Here is a 16,405-nt window from a genome sequence, read left to right on the forward strand (position 1 = left end):
GGTAGGTACTTCAAAGGTAATTTTGACAAATCCTGAGTATGAGTGTGGTCTAGCATGAGAATGAGAAATATTTGGGGGTTCAGTCTTAGGCAGGTCCCACACTTTAAATCCAGCAATCCCAGCAGATTCTCACAGTAAAGATCCAAAAGAGGTCCCCTGGCTCTGGCAAGGGGAGGAGAAAAGTTAACATTGTGAAATAATCCCAGAGCATTCTCCATTATAAAGTTCTCATCTCCAGGAGAAGAGATGTTATTAGAGTCATATCCCACCTAGACGAAGGGCATTCCTCTAACTCCAGGAAGTCAGTTAGCCTTGTGACCTCAGTTCTCTGATGGGTCCAGGTAAAGTGGTTGTTTTCCCAGCCATTTCTTGATGTAAGGATGGGAGTGACACTTTTAAACTTTCTTTATAAGTTGGAGCTGAAAGGAAGCCTCACATAATTTTTACTAATTTGTTAGTTTTCCAATCTCTCTCTATCCATTTAAAGATGTTTTGTCTATCATTTCTACTTGTTCTCACCAGGAGTCTTTGTCTGAATTATCCTATTAGCCATTAGTGGAAGTGGAAATCCAGTCTCTTGGATGGCCAGAATAGGAGATTAGTATCTTTCTCTTGGGACTTATTTTTTTCTCCCTGAAATGTCAAAGGATCCAAACCACTGTGTGGAAAGAATAACAGGCAATTTGACCCATCAAATAGTGCACTACTGTTTATCAGCAGTCAATGCTTCTGTTCTTCATATATTGGACTGTTGTGGGGTAGTCGAATGCAAGGGTCAGGAAAGAATCCTTGAGACTTTGGTGCAAATTCTGAGTTTCAGTAGCACAGGGACAAGACCTGTGGGCAGAAAGAGCTGCACTTTTTGCTGTATGAAGCTGGTGGTTATATCCTTAGTGCTCAAGAGGGAGGGGACATGCAAGGTGTATTAGATCACAAATGTTTCTTAGAATTTCTAGTTGTAAAACTACTTCCACGAGATTTCTCTGGTGCTTATCATTCAGTTTGCTATTAACTATTGATGAATATATATGCAATCATGAGACCCTTTAAGAATGTAGCAACTAGTGCATATTTAGTCCCTATCAGGACTATGCAGGCTCTCAGTCAGCCTTCTAGTCTAAAGGTGACCATTTTTCTGCTTCTATCCCTCATCAAGACTGTGGTCTAAATGGGGTGTCTGTGCCTATTGGATCAGGGTCCCCAAATGTTGGGTGATGATTGGGAGGAAGCCAGTGGCAAGGTGGTTAAAGATTTCAGCTGAGGCAGAACAAAGGAGATAGAAGTTTATTGAACACACTGCAAGGGAGCAGGGGATAGGACAGCTGCGGAGAGGCTGTCTGCAATGAGGCAGTGGATGGGGGCTGTTTTTAAAGGGGTTAGATGAGGAGGTATGGTGATGTATGGAATTCTCCCCTTTTTGGTAATTGTGCTTGATTGTAAATAGCCCATTGGTCAGTTAGGGTCTATGGATATTTTGAGGTGGGTGGCCTGATAGATCTGTCTGTATTCAGCCAGGTGGTCGCTGTGGGCCCTTTCTACATTCCATTACTCAAGACTGTTTGCCTAAAAGAAGCCTCTACAAAGATCACTGTTAAAAACAGGTAAAAGCACATGGTCCAGTTCTGCCTTGTCTATAGATATAACAGAGGCCTGCTATCTTACTCACTCTGGTTTTTTTTTTTTTTGAAGATTTTATTTATTTGACAGAGAGACACAGTGAGAGAGGGAACACAAGCAGGGGGAGTGGGACACAGACAGGGGGAGTGGGAGAGGGAGAAGCAGGCCTCCCGCGGAGCAGGGAGCCCGATGTGGGGCTCAATCCCAGGACCCTGGGATCATGACCTGAGCCGAAGGCAAACGCCTAACTACTGAGCCACCCAGGCGCCCCTCTAACTCACTCTGTTAAAAGAAAGATAATTCCTTGAATTTTAATGGCCTAAATTTCTCAGTCTTGGCCTCTGTGATTTTGTGATTTGTAAGGAATATATATTTTGGTCACTCAGGTGACCAAAATATATTTTTCTTATGTATTTGGTCTTCATCCATGGTTCCCAGCTCACAGCTCCTAAAACCCTTGGGATTTCCTGTGATAAGGGAGATAAAGGTCTCTTTTGTTATGTTAATGAGGTAACTTTTGGAAAGCCCTTATGTAATCTAAGGATTGGGGGCTGTTTGCCTGGAGAACCAACCCTATGATGTGAGGGTTAGAACTTTCAGACCCCCCCCACCCCCACCTCTGGGGAGGGGAGAGGGACTGGAGGCTGAGTCAACAAATAGCCAATGACTTAGTCAGTCATGACTATGTAATGAAATCCCCATAAAAAAGGACTGGGTTCAAATCTCTTCCCAGTTGGTGATCACATGTTGTTGTGGGGAGAGTGTTGTACCTGGAGAGGGCATGGAAGCTCTGTGCCCTAATGATGTGAAAAGTTGGGGTTCAGGAGTGAATGGTCAAGAAAATATTCTTGAGATGTTTTTGGTGCAAAAAAGGTGGTTTTATTAACGCATGGGGACAGGACCTGTGGACAGAAAGAGCTGCACTGGGGTTGTATGGAGTGGCTGATTATATAGTTTCAAGTTGGGAGGGGATTGAGGAATAGCATAAGTCTCTAGGGAATTTGGAAGTAAGGTTTCCAGGACTTTGAGGAGCTAGCTGTTGTTAGGAAAAGTCATTTACTACTGTCTCGTAAAACTTTAGTAATGAGACCCTTCAGATGTGTATCATTGGGCCATATGCTTGGAAGAAGATTGCTAACATACATCCTGGGGGATAGAGAGAAAGGAGGTTTCCAAAGGCATTTTATATGTTAAAGAAGACTTACAGGATCCTGGAGATCTGGGCTAATGTTAAGCTAAAGTTGCCTTTGCCTCTAGCAAAGTATTAACATCAAGGCAGCTAAGTTCCTGGAGGAAGGTCACTCTGCCTGTCCCAAGTACTTGTCAATGGGCTGTAAGTTATAAGGAAGTTTAATTTTTTTTCTTTTGCCTTTGTTGTCCACATCACTGACCACATACATTGCCACTTTCCCCACTGCATCTTGTCAGAAGTACAGGTAACAACGTGGACTTGTGACTGGTATATGAAACCCAAGGAAGGGTCATTGGAACCTCCAGTCTGTATCTGGTTGGTCAGGAGCACAGGTTGGACAGTCTAGGCCTTGCAATAGGCATCTGAAGCAGGGGGTAAAGGCAGTCTTGTAGGACTGAACCCTTAATCTGTGGAATCTGATGCTGTTTCCCTGTAGATAGTGTTAGAATTGGGTTGAATTCTCAGACATGCTGCTGGGTGTGTGTGTGTGGGGAACCCTCTCTCCTCCATCTCTGTGTTGGAATTGGGTCTGGGAACCCTAGAAGAGGCTTCTAAGTTTATTGGCTCATGTTAGGCTTTTCTTTCCAAAGTCAGCAATAATGCCATGTGACTAGGTCAGGGGAATTTCCCAAACTCATTCGCATGTCACTTGGGAGCTAAAATTCCACCCTTGCTGGTTTATATTCTGGCATTAAAATAAATAAAAAATAATTTTACCAACTTTCTCTTCTCTCTGTTCACAAACTTGTATCATTTCTCTTATGGGGAAAGATCTACTCTAGAGAAATTGCTGACCTTTATACTACCAATGAACTGCAGCACCTTCCTGGGATTTTCTTAATTCACTTGAGAAGTTCAAGTAATGTTGAATGTTAACAAAAAGCGATTGGGATATTCTTCTTAGTGTTTAATGCAAATTAACTCAAGAGTTGTTAAAGAGTTTGTAAAGTGACAAAATAATTCCTATCAAACTCTTGACTTATAGACAGGAAAATTGCTGCCAACTTTTAAATGGAATTTTCTTTTATTAATGGAGAAGTGATATATCATTTCATTTAGTTAGGTATCATCCCCCCGCCCCTTTTTTTTTGTCATCTTAATTTCTGTTTTTAAAAGTTAGTAACAAGGTTGAATAGAGAGAAAAGTGTTAAGAGCAGGGACTTTGGAGCCTGACTGCTTGTGTTCTAACCTCACTCTGCAATTTCCTTCCCATTTGACCTTGGGCAAGTTTCTCAACTCTCTTGCCTCATCTGCAAAAATATAAATAACAATTGTACTTGTTTCATAAGGTTGTTATGCAATTATATGAGTTAATATTTGTGGAATGTTTACAACGCCTGACATATCGTATATGCTGTACAAAACAGGTGAATTAATTTGAATTGTTGTTCCTAGCAATTGGGAGACGTGGAATTTTAACCCAGGGCTGTTGCACTCCAAAGCCTGTGCTCTTTCTGTAATACCAGTTATAAAACCCTGCCCTTTAAAGTTGGCTCTTCCTGGACACATTGTCACCCAAACCAAGCACCTTCTGGAAGCCCACTCTCAGCTCCTGGGTCCGGAGGGCATACACCATGGGGTTAAAGGCTGGGGGCATGACACTGTGTAGCACATTGAAGAGAGCAGGGATGACGGGGACTTTTCTTCCTGGCAGCTGGGTGAGAGACACAACAATAACAGCTGTGTAGAAAAAGAGAATGAGGATGAGATGGGAGCTGCAGGTGCTCAGGGCCTTCCATGTTGCTTCAGCAGAGTTCAGCCTCAGCACTGAGCAAATAATCAAAGCATAGGAAGCAAACACCAGACCCATGTCACTCCCAACCATAACCCATGCCAAGGCCAACTGGTAAAATCTGTTCACAGTGATGTCATCACAGGCCAGACTGGTGACCCCCAAGTTAGAGCACAGGCAGTGGTCAATTTCATTCCTGGAGCAGTAGTGTCGCTGGGCAGCCAGTACGGGCACTGGGATGGTCAGCAGGCCATTCCTGAGCACCATGGACAGTGTGGCTTTGATCACAAAAGCCTCGGTGACTATGGAGGGATACCGAAGGGGGTGACAGATGGCCACATATCTATCGACAGCCATGCAGAGGAAGATGCCTGACTCCATGCCCATAAAAGAGTGGATGGCATAGATCTGAGCAAAGCACTCAGGGAGGCTGATGGCCTTGGCATCAAACCAGAGAATGGCCAGGATCTTGGGCATGATGGTGGTAGCCAGGCCAATGTCCACTATAGCCAAGATACCAAGGAGCCGATACATGGGCTGGTGCAGGGAAGGCTCATGTTGGATGGTGATTAAGATGAGGATGTTGGCACCGAGAGCTAAGAGGTAGAGCAGAGCCAGGGGCAGGGAGAGCCAGTGCTGCCAGGAGTGAATGCCTGGGAGCCCCATGAGGATGAACTCAGACACCTGGAACCTGGAGCTATTGCTTATAGTCAGGGTGGTATCCATATCATGGGATGTCTTCTTCTCAGCATCCATCTGTGAATTAAGGGGAAATAAGAATAGGCTGTAGTAAGCTCAGCTGAGGCTCAAAATTTGTGTATCCTCAGCCCACTTGGACCCTTGAAAGAAGTTTGGATAAGAACAACAGAAGAGCCAAAATAGATTCTAAGATAAAGATTTTAGCAGAATAAAAGTGAAGATTTACTGGCTTTGTTTTTTGGAAATTCTGGGTAGATTTGTGTGTGTGTGTGTGTGTGTGTGTGTATGTGTGTGTGTGTGTGTGTGTGTGTGTGTGAGGAATGCAGACACACAGCAGAAGACTTGTACATTATAAAGAACCCAAAGTTAGAGGGCAGAAGTGTTTTCTCCACTGTTGGGGATCTTTAGGAGGAGACCATGCAGCCACAGGGAGAAACCTGATCGAGTTTTTCTTTTAAACAGTGCCTGTGGTTGACAAATGATTTCTGACAAAAATCATGTCATTTAATCTTCACCCAACAGGGGTTGTTATTTACATATAAGGATACAGAGGTTGAATGATTTGTCTAGATAAGAATCATATGTTGAAAACACTAATAAGTGAGAAAGCTTTAGCAAAATTTTAATCTCTGCCATACTCTAGGAATATCACTTGTTTTCTCTTCTGATTATGAAAGTAATGTTAAAGACTTGCATAAAGCTGTATTTTAAAATCATCAATTTTAGTAATAGATTTAAGGAGAGAAAATTACCACCAGACTTCCACCACTTTCAGAGTTTTGTGTGGTTGAGAGCTGTAGGCATTTGTCACACACATTTAGACTGTTTCATTTAAGTAATTTCACAGCTCATTTTTGGTCCTTTAAATACTTGGTCCTCCTCATTATCACATTCTCAGTTTTGTTCACTTTTGAACTGTTGCAGACTATTTTCAAGAGTTTGTATCAAAAAGCATACAGGCTTTATGGTTTTGGAAACCTTCAATACCTGAGAATTCTTTTTTATTTTTAATCTTTATTTGTGAATAATACCTTCCCTTCGGAAATATTTAGGTATCAATATTGCCTTTCCAAATCCCTACCTTTGCTCCATTTGATGACGTTAAGTGTAAGATCAAGGCCAATGAATGACCATGCCATTTATAATTATAATAAACATATAGTACTCATGAAATTGAAAAAGAAAAATAAGAAAAAATAAAACAATAGCACTTTTAGAAAACAAAAAACAGAAGTTAAGAAAAATAACCATAAATCAAAATCCCAACAAGCAAAGGTAATGGTTTTAACATTTTAGAATATTTCGTTTTCAGCGTTTTTATTTTCTGAAAGAAAATTTTTTATGAAGTTTCATGTAAGTGGAATTCTTTATCCCGTGCTTTTTCTTAGCATAGTACATATAAATTTCCTGATGCATTGGGAAACTTTATAAACATTTTTTTCAACGGCCACTAAATGATGTCATATGGCTTTTATAACATTTTCCCCAATTTTTGTTTGGTTTTACATACTGCTTACAAATTTTAAAATACATATTATGTATATATTTGGATATATGTATATTGTATCTTACACAATTTTTAAATGTTTTCTTTCTAGGACTTATAAACTTAAATAGAACTCTTTAATGAAGAATTTATGGGTAGTCTCCATGGGAATCTGTGAATTTCTTAAATTTATATGGAAAAATTTGTCTATCTTTACATTATTCTGGGGAGAGGAACTGTTTAGCTTTCATGTAATTCTCAAAATATTCCATTATTCAATCAAAAAACAGTAACAGAAGACCATTTTTCACATAAAATTTTGATCAAGTTTCACTTCCCTTTGACTTTTAATTTTTAATGGTTGACCTTCTGGTTTTGTGATGCAACTTATTTACATGGACTTAGTTTTTCTGCTAAAGAGAGATATGTAAATAAAGTGATTTTGCATGATTAAACAATGGTTTCTACATGTCTTACCAAGCAATTATTATGCCTCTTTGGTGACATAATAAATTTTTATATTTATAAGTTCTATGGAGGGCACTCAGTTGTTTCTATTTTTTTTTCTGGTTAATTTTGTGCCAATATCAAACTGAGTTAAAAATTTTAGTTTTATAATAAATTTAATTCACAAGAGGACTATATTCCCTTATTACTTATTCTCTTTAATTTTAAAGTCCTTTTCATGTGTTTATTTTCCAGATTAAACTTGGATTTCCTATATTGAGTTCTAAAATAACAATTTTGTTTGGGATTGTGCTAAATTTGTAGCTTAATTTTGGAAAAAAAAGTTGACATCCTTATACTATCAAGTCTTCTCATTCATCAAATGTGGATTCTCTCTGCCTTTGTTTAAATCTTTAAAAAATTTTTACTAAAATTTTGTACTTCTGCACTGTTCTTATTATGATTATTAGTATTTTGAGATATTTTGAATGCATATGAGTTTTTTCATTATGTATTCGAATGTGTATTTATGACCTATGGAAATCCAGTGAATTTACCTTTTTTAGTGTTATTATATTGGTTTTTGTTATTTCCTTTTGCCTTCATTCATTTTGCTAAACTTGTGCTACTTTTAAACATTTGGTGAGTTTTTTCTGTATCATCTCAACCAATTAATGGTTGCTGGTAAACCAAATATTTTGGGTTTATTATTTTATAAATTGCAGTTTTATTGTTGTGTTATTTCTGTCTTGTGCATCATCCATTTTGCTAAACTGTTGTCAATTTTTAAATTTTTTCCATTAATGCTCTTTTTCTGATTTTCTGGGTATAGCAAAAAGTTGCTTGCTGGGCGTCTGGCTGGCTTAGTCCATAGAGCAGGCAACTCTTTTTTTTTTTTTTTTTTTAAAGATTTTATTTATTTGACAGAGAGAGAGATAGCAAGAGCAGGAACACAAGCAAGGGGAGTGGGAGAGGGAGAAACAGGCTTCCCATGGAGCAGGGAGCCTGATGCGGGGCTCGATCTCAGGACCCTGGGATCATGATCTGAGCCGAAAGGCAGACACTTAACAACTGAGCCACCCAGGCGCCCCAAGCAGGAAACTCTTGATCTCAAGGTTGCAAGTTAGAGTCCCATGTTAGGTGTAGAGATTACTTAAAAATAAAATCTTAAAAAAAAAAAAGCACAACAAATACCTTTTTAAAAAAGTTGCTTGCAAACAATGCTATTTTCCCTCTTTACAAATATTAATATATCTTAATCTTTGTTTCTTATCTCACTGAAACAGTTGGAAATTCATGATCAATGTAAAATAAGTATGATGACAAACATTTTCAATTTTTTTGGTTGATTTAATGGGAACTCAGCTTCAGTTTATATTAAATATGAGGTCTTTTAAAAACAATCATATGTCTTTTTATTGAGTGTAATAAAGCAGTGTTTTGTTTAAAGTTGCTTTTGTTCTAGGAATCTCGGGTATAGAATTTATTATTCTAGGCCCGTCGATTTATCATTGATTTACTGACAATCCTGGAACTCAGTCTCACTTCTTTCCTGTTTCCTAGTCACAGAACTTAGTCTCTACAAAAGTCAAGGGCCTGAGAGAAGGAGGTACAAATCAAATAAGGAAAGCCATAGAAGGCAAGGATAAGGCATATACTAATCAAATTCGGAGATGAGGAACAGTTTCTTACAGGATGGTGGGAAACGTCCATCCCCTCACCTCTCAGGGTGCAGGTCATTGACTGGTTTACTTACGACTTCAAGAAGGTTTTGGAAGAGACCTGCAATGCCTTCTGTAGCCGCGTCTGGTCTCCTGGCTTCAGCTGCCTGTGTTCAGCTTTTTGTTGCTCAGAACAGATTCCTGTCCTTGCTTGCCATCCCTGGAGTCTGGGGTTTTTGTATAAATTAGATCTGTGAGATGCCTGATCCTGGTGTGGTGCTCTCTAGGCCCTCCCTACTTTATAACAAGCATCCTGCAGGGGCTTTTTTGGCATTGCAATGGGAATACAACCCAAATGCTCTTAGGGGTTAGTTCACAAGATGTTTGGGTCCATTCAACTCTAGTCCCAGGGTGGCCCACCAGATGGACGGCTTTTCACTCCAGGTTCCTCAAGGATTAATTCACTCTTGTCTGATGAATAGTGCTCCTCATTCTAGGAAGGTTTTGAAATCTCCCTATCTCAAAATATATCTTTATTCTATATCGTTTCCAGAGATTGCCCCTATCTATTTCCTGCATCACAAACATTATGAGTAACCTCTTTATGTTGCTTCCTCATCCTCACCTCCTATAGATTTCTTGTCTCACTTCAATTTAACTTTTGTTTTAGCATCACATAGAAATTGCTCTTGCTAATGACCTCAAGTGCCAAAAATATTGGATATTTTTTAGAATGTAATCCTACCTGACCCCTCTCTACTATTTGTCTGTGTTGATCAGTTCCTTTTTTAGGACCACTTGCCTCTCTTGTCTTTCATGATGTTGTAATTTTAGTGTTAATTAAACTGGAATAAAAGAGTGATATAGAATTTGTATTCAGATCAAATGTTGCTTAATCAGAGATGCATTCTCTGGTCATTTTATCTAAAATAGGAGTCCTGACTCTATAACTCTCTGCTCTATTTATCTCTATGGCACATATCACAACATGTCATATTATCAAGTCATTTATTTGTATCTCTTTTCTTTTTCACATTAAAATGTAAGCTCCCCAAAAGCATGCTCTTTGTAATTTTTGTTCACTGCTCTGTCCCTGGTACCTAGACCAGTTCCTGGCATATAGTAGATATTTTATGAATATTTGTCAAATAGATGAATGAATATTGAGAAGAGTGAATAGAGAAGCAGTCTAGAGGAATTTCCAAGTGTGATGCTTATGTTTATATACAGTGACATTTACCCTTTTCCATTTAATAATACATGTATTCTAACTACATATACTATTATTAAATAAAACTTTAATTTTTATTTTAATATTTTCAAATTAGCTTAAGAAACTTCCATTTACTTCTTTGTTGCTTAAAGACTGCTGTCAGAGATTCTAACAGTTAAAAATTACTTGAAACATAGTAACATTGTGATGGAATGGAATCAATATATATTTAAGTTTTTATTTTAATTCCAGTTAGTTAACATACAGTGTTATATTAATTTCAGGTGTACAATATAGTAAGCCAACACTTCCATATATTGCTTTGTGCTCATCACGATAAATGTACCTCTTAATCCCTACTGCCTACTCAACCCATCCCCCTACCCACCTCCCCTCTGGTAACCATCAGTTTATTCTCTATAACTAAGAGTCTATTTCTTGATTTCTCTCTCTCTTATTTTTCCCCCCTTTTGCTTGTTTCTTTTGTTTCTTAAATTCCACATATGAGTGAAATTATATGGTATTTGTTTTTCTCTGACGGACTTACTTTGCTTAGCATAATACACTGTAGCTCCATCCATGTCATTGCAAATGGCAAGATTTCATTCTCTTTTATGGCTGAGTAATATTCCATTGTGTGTGTATGTATATATATATATACACTGCATCTTCTTTATCCGTTCATCAATTGGTGGACACTTGGGTTGCTTCCATATCTTGGCTATTGTAAATAATGCTGCTATAAACATAGGGCTTCATGTATCCCTTTGAATTATTGTTCTTGTATTCTTTGGGTAAATACACAGTAGTGTGATTGCTGGATCATAAGGTAGTTCTATTTTTAACTTTTTGAGGAACGTCCATACTGTTTTCCATAGTGGCTGTATCAGTTTGCATTCCCACCAAAAGGACACTAGTGTTCCTTTTTCTCCACATCCTCACCAGCATTTGTTGTTTCTTGTGTTGTTGATTTTAGCCTTCTGACAGGTGAGAGGTGATATCTCATTGTAGTTTTGATTTGTATTTCCCTGATGATGAGTGATGTTGAGCATGTTTTCATGTGTCTGTTGGCCATTTTATGTCTTCTTTGGAAAAATGTCTGTTCATTCTTCTGCCTATTTTTAATTGTATTGTGTTTTGGATATTGAGTTTTATAAGTTCTTTATGTATTTTGGGTACTAACCCTTTATTGGATATGTCATTTGCAAATATCTTCTTCCATTCTGTAGGTTGCCTTTTAGTTTTGTTGATTGTTTCCTTTGCTGTGCAAAAGTTTTTTCTTTTTATGTAGTCCCTATAGTTTATTTTTGCTTTTGTTTCCTTTGTTTCAGGAGATATATCTAGAGAGACGTTGCTAAGGCCTATGTCAAACAAGTTACTGTCTGTGCTGTCTTCTAGGATTTTTATGGTTTCAGGTCTCACATTTAGGTCTTTAATCCACTTTGAATTTATTTTTGTGTATGATATAAGAAAGTGGTCCAGATTCATTCTTTTGCATGTTGCCACCCAGTTTTGGAATGGATCAATATTTTGATCCATGTGTGAAATTCATTTTTTTGCTATAATCAAAGATATGTAATGTTTAGCAATTTTGTTTAATAGAATATTACATTGTTTGGGTTTTGTAATACATTGCAGAGTGAGGTGTAGCTTGCTAAAATTAAGGTATTCCAAGTCATAAATTATTATTGTCAAGCTATAGCCAAAGAAAGTCACAGATTTGTCAGAACATTAGGGAAATTTGTTTCTGGACTGTAAAAAAGCATGGGTCAGGGGAGTAAGCAATTCTGGTGGAACAGCAATTATTTATATTCCTAATTTTAGTAACAATAAATTTGTATACTGATTAAAAAATATGAAGTTGCACCCAAGAAGGACTTGGGAATAACTATGTGTTGTTCAGGATACTGTGGAAAATGCTATGGAGAGAAATGGTATAGATTTCCAAAGGAAGAACATTGATAAGCATTTCTTAGGTTTATTCTCTACCCTGAAATCACAAGGTATTTCAGAAAATCTACAAATATCTAAAATTACCTTCTCTAATAGAATGTCAGTTGCTCTGGGAATGACTGCTGTCTGATAGTTTTCACTAATGAACTTGCCCAAAGGAAAGGTAAATATGCTCAGTGGGTTTCTTCACAGTATCAGAGGGATTAAGTGATAATAACAATAGAATAGGATGGAATTATGCATATTTTCAATCACAGACAATGAATTGGCAATGTGGTCTGAACTGGACCTTTGATAACAGAACAGTAAGACGAATCTCAGTATGGTGTGCAAGATTATGGAACACTATGAACTTGGAAAAAGAGAATGTAAAGATGGGCATACAATGCTCATTAGCAAAACCCTTTTGTGAACTCAGAAGTGGCCTAGCATCAACAAGTAGATGTTTTAATCCACTTCCTGGAGGAGTCTTCTTGGGTTACCTGAGATGAGTGGTCATGAGATTATTCTAGTGATGCTATGATGGGCAGTAAATAAATAAATCAGGCTAATCCACTGACTCCTTCTGAAGCTCAAAATTGTTCTGTTTGTTAACAGGGACAACCAGAAACTCAAGACCACTATGGGTCACTACCAGACCGACATGTAGCTAGCAAGTGGAGGGTATTGATGGTTCCTGACTGCGATAGGGACATATTCTGGATTTCAATTTGCATATCTGGTCATGGAAACAAATGCTTCAAATATCATCAGAGGATTAGAACAGGACATATTTTAATTTGGATCCTCTGTTTATATATCCTTATATCAAGGAACCACCTTCCAACAGATTAGTGAAAAGATGCTCAACATCACTCATCATCAGGGAAATACAAATCAAAACTATAATGAGATATCATCATGCATCGGTCAGAAATGGCTAAAATTAACAACATAGGAAGCAACTGGTGTTGGTGAGGATATTGAGAAAGGGGAACACTCTTTCACTGTTAGTGGGAATGAAAACTGGTGCAGCCACTGTGGAAAACAGAATGGAGGTTCCACAAAAAGGTAAAAATAGAACTACCCTATGATCCAGCAATTGCATTATTAGGTATTTAACCAAAGGATACAAAAATACTGATTTGAAGGGATACATGCACCCTGATTTTTATAGTAGCATTATCAATAACAGCCAAACTATGGAAAGAGCCCAAATGTCCATTGACTGATGAATGGATAAAGAAGATGTGGTAAAAAAAAAAACAAAAAAACAATGGAATATTACTCAGCCAATAAAAGAGAATTTAACCTTGCCGTTTGCGAGGATGTGGATGGAGCTAGAGAGTATGTGCTAGGCGAAATAAGTTAGAGAAAGACAAATATCATGTGATTTTACTCATATGTGGAATTTAAGAAACAAAACAAATGATCATAGGGGAAAAAAAGAGAGAGGCAAATCAAGAAACAGACTCTAAACTATAGAGAACAAACTGATGGTTATTATAGGGGGGATGGGTTAAATAGGTGATGGGGATTAAGGAGTGCAGTTGTTGTGATGAGCACAGGCATTGTACGAAAGTGTTCATTCACTATATTGTACACCTGCAGCTAAAAACTAATATTACTCAGTATGTTAACTAACTGGAATTTAAATAAAAACTAAAAAAAAAAAAAAAATAAGGTACCTATCTTACTGCCTTACACCATAGAACCAGAGGAGAAAAAGAGATTAATCTATTATCTGGAGTGATTAAACCCAATAACTAAGGGGAAATTAGGTTGCCTGTATGCAACGGGGACAGGTAGACTGTGCTGGGAAACCAGGATATCCCCCAAGGTGCCTCTTAGTACTTTACACAAGTTATTGCAAGTTAACTTTACAGTTTAGTCTTTATTAGGTAATAGAATATTTGATTGGACTCTGACTGAATTTGAGGAATAGGGTAATTTTTCCAGCAATGTATACAATGACTCTCGGGATTGTGCATCTTGTTATTTTGGGGAAAAGATGAGAACTTCTTTGTATGAAGAATAGCTGTATTTTTTATGTTTATTATTTATTATTTTTAGCTGTCTCTTTTAAAATAGAAATATTGATTGCTGAGATTAAGAATTTCTCATATCATTGAGATCATATGATACATGTCTTTCTCTGATTGACTTATTTCGCTTAGCATAATACCTTCTAGTTCCATCCACGTCGTTGCAAATGGCAAGATTTCATTTTGACTGATAAATCACAGACCCGTACCTCTGAAACAAATAATACATTATATGTTAAAAGGAAAAAAAAGAAGATAGTAGGAAGGGAAAAATGAAGGGGGGGAAATCGGAGGGGGAGATGAACCATGAGAGACTATGGACTCTGAGAAACAAACTGAGGGTTCTAGAGGGGAGAGGGGTGGGGGGATGGGCTAGCCTGGTGATGGGTATTAAAGAGGGCATGTATTGAATGGGTGTTATACGCAAACAATGAATCATGGAACACTACATCAAAAACTAATGATGTAATGTATGGTGATTAACATAACATAATAAAATAAAATTAAAAAAATAGAAATATTGAGTTGTTTTATTGTTGTATGGGAATTCAAATGTGCGTGAAATGTGAGTAGTCAGAGGTGTGAACTAGGCTGTTAATTGACTTATTGTGCCTCAGTTACACATCCTGTTTTTTGGCCTGCTCTGTGAAAATGGATTTGGGTCCTTTATGTAATATGCCTTTATCCACTGGAATCAACTTTGGCAGTAGAGGGCACTGGAGAGACATCATAAGAAGAGAGGGTTTTTTTGTTTGTCTTTAAGTGGGGTAAAATTCAAATAACATAAAATTCAGCATTTTAACCATTTAAAAATGTTTAATTCAGTGGCTTCTATTACATTCACAGTGTTGTACAACTATCACTTCTAATTACAGAAATTTTCACCATCCTCCAAAGAAACCCTTTTGTACACAGTTTCCCATTTTCCCTTTCCTTTAGCCCATGGTAATTATTTAGCTGGTTTCTGTCCTTATGGATTTGCCTATTTTAGATATTTCATATAAATGGTATCATACAATATGTGCCTTTTTCTGTTTGGCTTTCTTTCATTTAGCCTAATGTTTTCAAGGTTCATCCATGTTGTAGCATGTATCAGTACCCCTTTCCTTTTTCTGGCTGGATAATTTTCCATTGTATGGGTACACCACATTTGTTTAACTCACTCATCAGTTGATGCACATTTGAGTTGTTTTCATTTTTTGGCTATTAGGAATAATGCTGCTATAAATATTCATGTACACATTTTTATGTGGACATACATGTTTTCAGTTCTCTTGGGTGGTACCTAAGAGTGGAATTGCTGGGCCTTGTTAAGTGACTCTTGTTTAATCACTCAAAGAACTGCCAGACTGTTTTCTGAAACCGCTGCACCAGTTTATATCCCCACCAGCACAGTGTGGGTGTTTTATTTTCTTCATAACTTCACCAACACTTACCATCTGTATTTTTAATTATAACCATCCTAGTGGGTGTGAAGTGATATCTTATTGTGGTTTTGTTCTGTACAGTAATGAAGACACAGCTAATGCTGTTTTGAAAAGACATGTTCAAATTAAATTGTCCACTGGATATGAAAATAAATGTGCTAGAAAAGACAAATAGGCAAATAAATAATAAAATATTGCGACAGTATTAAAATCACATAAGACAAAACAAATGGGTAAATATAAAGCACATGACAAAGAGGAATAGTTTATAAAGATAAAACAGAGGGCACATCCCTTTTTATACTCATGGCAGATAGAGTGGAGAGAATAATTAACTGCTCTTATCTTTCTGTTGTGTCAGAATTTTTGCTGAGACTCCAGGTTGGATGTTAGATGTTTACATATTTTCAAAAGAACTGAGAGACACATCCCCAGAGAGTTGTTGAAAGTGGTCTGCACTTGGGGTCCTACACATAGACTCGTGCTGTGTGTTTTTGAATGAATGAATACATAAATGAAAAAAAATGTGTGAATGAGAGTTCAGAGGCAGCTTTGAGGATGGCTCAACATTGCTATTTACCAGCTGATGAGTTTGTATAATCATTCAACCTGAGCACCTATTTCTTTGTGAAAAAGGGTTAATAGTAATGGTCCCTAACTAAGAAGGCTGCTATGAAGACTACATGAAATTAGTTGATCATTGTGGGAAAGTGTTCTGCAAACTGTAAAGAACTCTTCAAGGTTAGATGTTGTTATTACCCTACTCCTTTGGGGTAGAAACAGTGGAGGTTGGCTTAAGTTCAGGCCCTTTTCTGTGACTGTCTCTTGCATACCTTTTCTTACTGGAGGATTGCTTTAGTCTGAATCAGTGGCCATTGTCGGTCAAAGGTGAAGTAATAGCTCCTTTTGGAGAAAGTTTATAGTCTCTGTTCTTGGGTAAGTGTCCAAGCATTA

The 16,405-nt window shown here is 37.6% G+C and overlaps 1 protein-coding gene and 1 long non-coding RNA gene across 2 annotated transcripts in view; one reads left to right on the top strand and one right to left on the bottom strand.

Annotated features, from left to right (window-relative positions):
• The window catches only part of LOC118525311 (uncharacterized), a 161,923-nt gene that overhangs the window by 41,051 nt on the left and 104,467 nt on the right, over nucleotides 1–16,405 (top strand). The window lies entirely within an intron of this gene.
• Nucleotides 4,293–5,267, bottom strand: LOC118538095 (olfactory receptor 56B34-like). Its single transcript, XM_036095918.2, has one exon. It carries the CDS (start codon nucleotides 5,265–5,267, stop codon nucleotides 4,293–4,295), a length of 975 nt encoding a protein of 324 aa, XP_035951811.2.

Source organism: Halichoerus grypus, chromosome 11 (assembly GCF_964656455.1).
Source record: "Halichoerus grypus chromosome 11, mHalGry1.hap1.1, whole genome shotgun sequence".
In the NCBI taxonomy this organism is placed as follows: Eukaryota; Metazoa; Chordata; class Mammalia; order Carnivora; family Phocidae; genus Halichoerus; species Halichoerus grypus.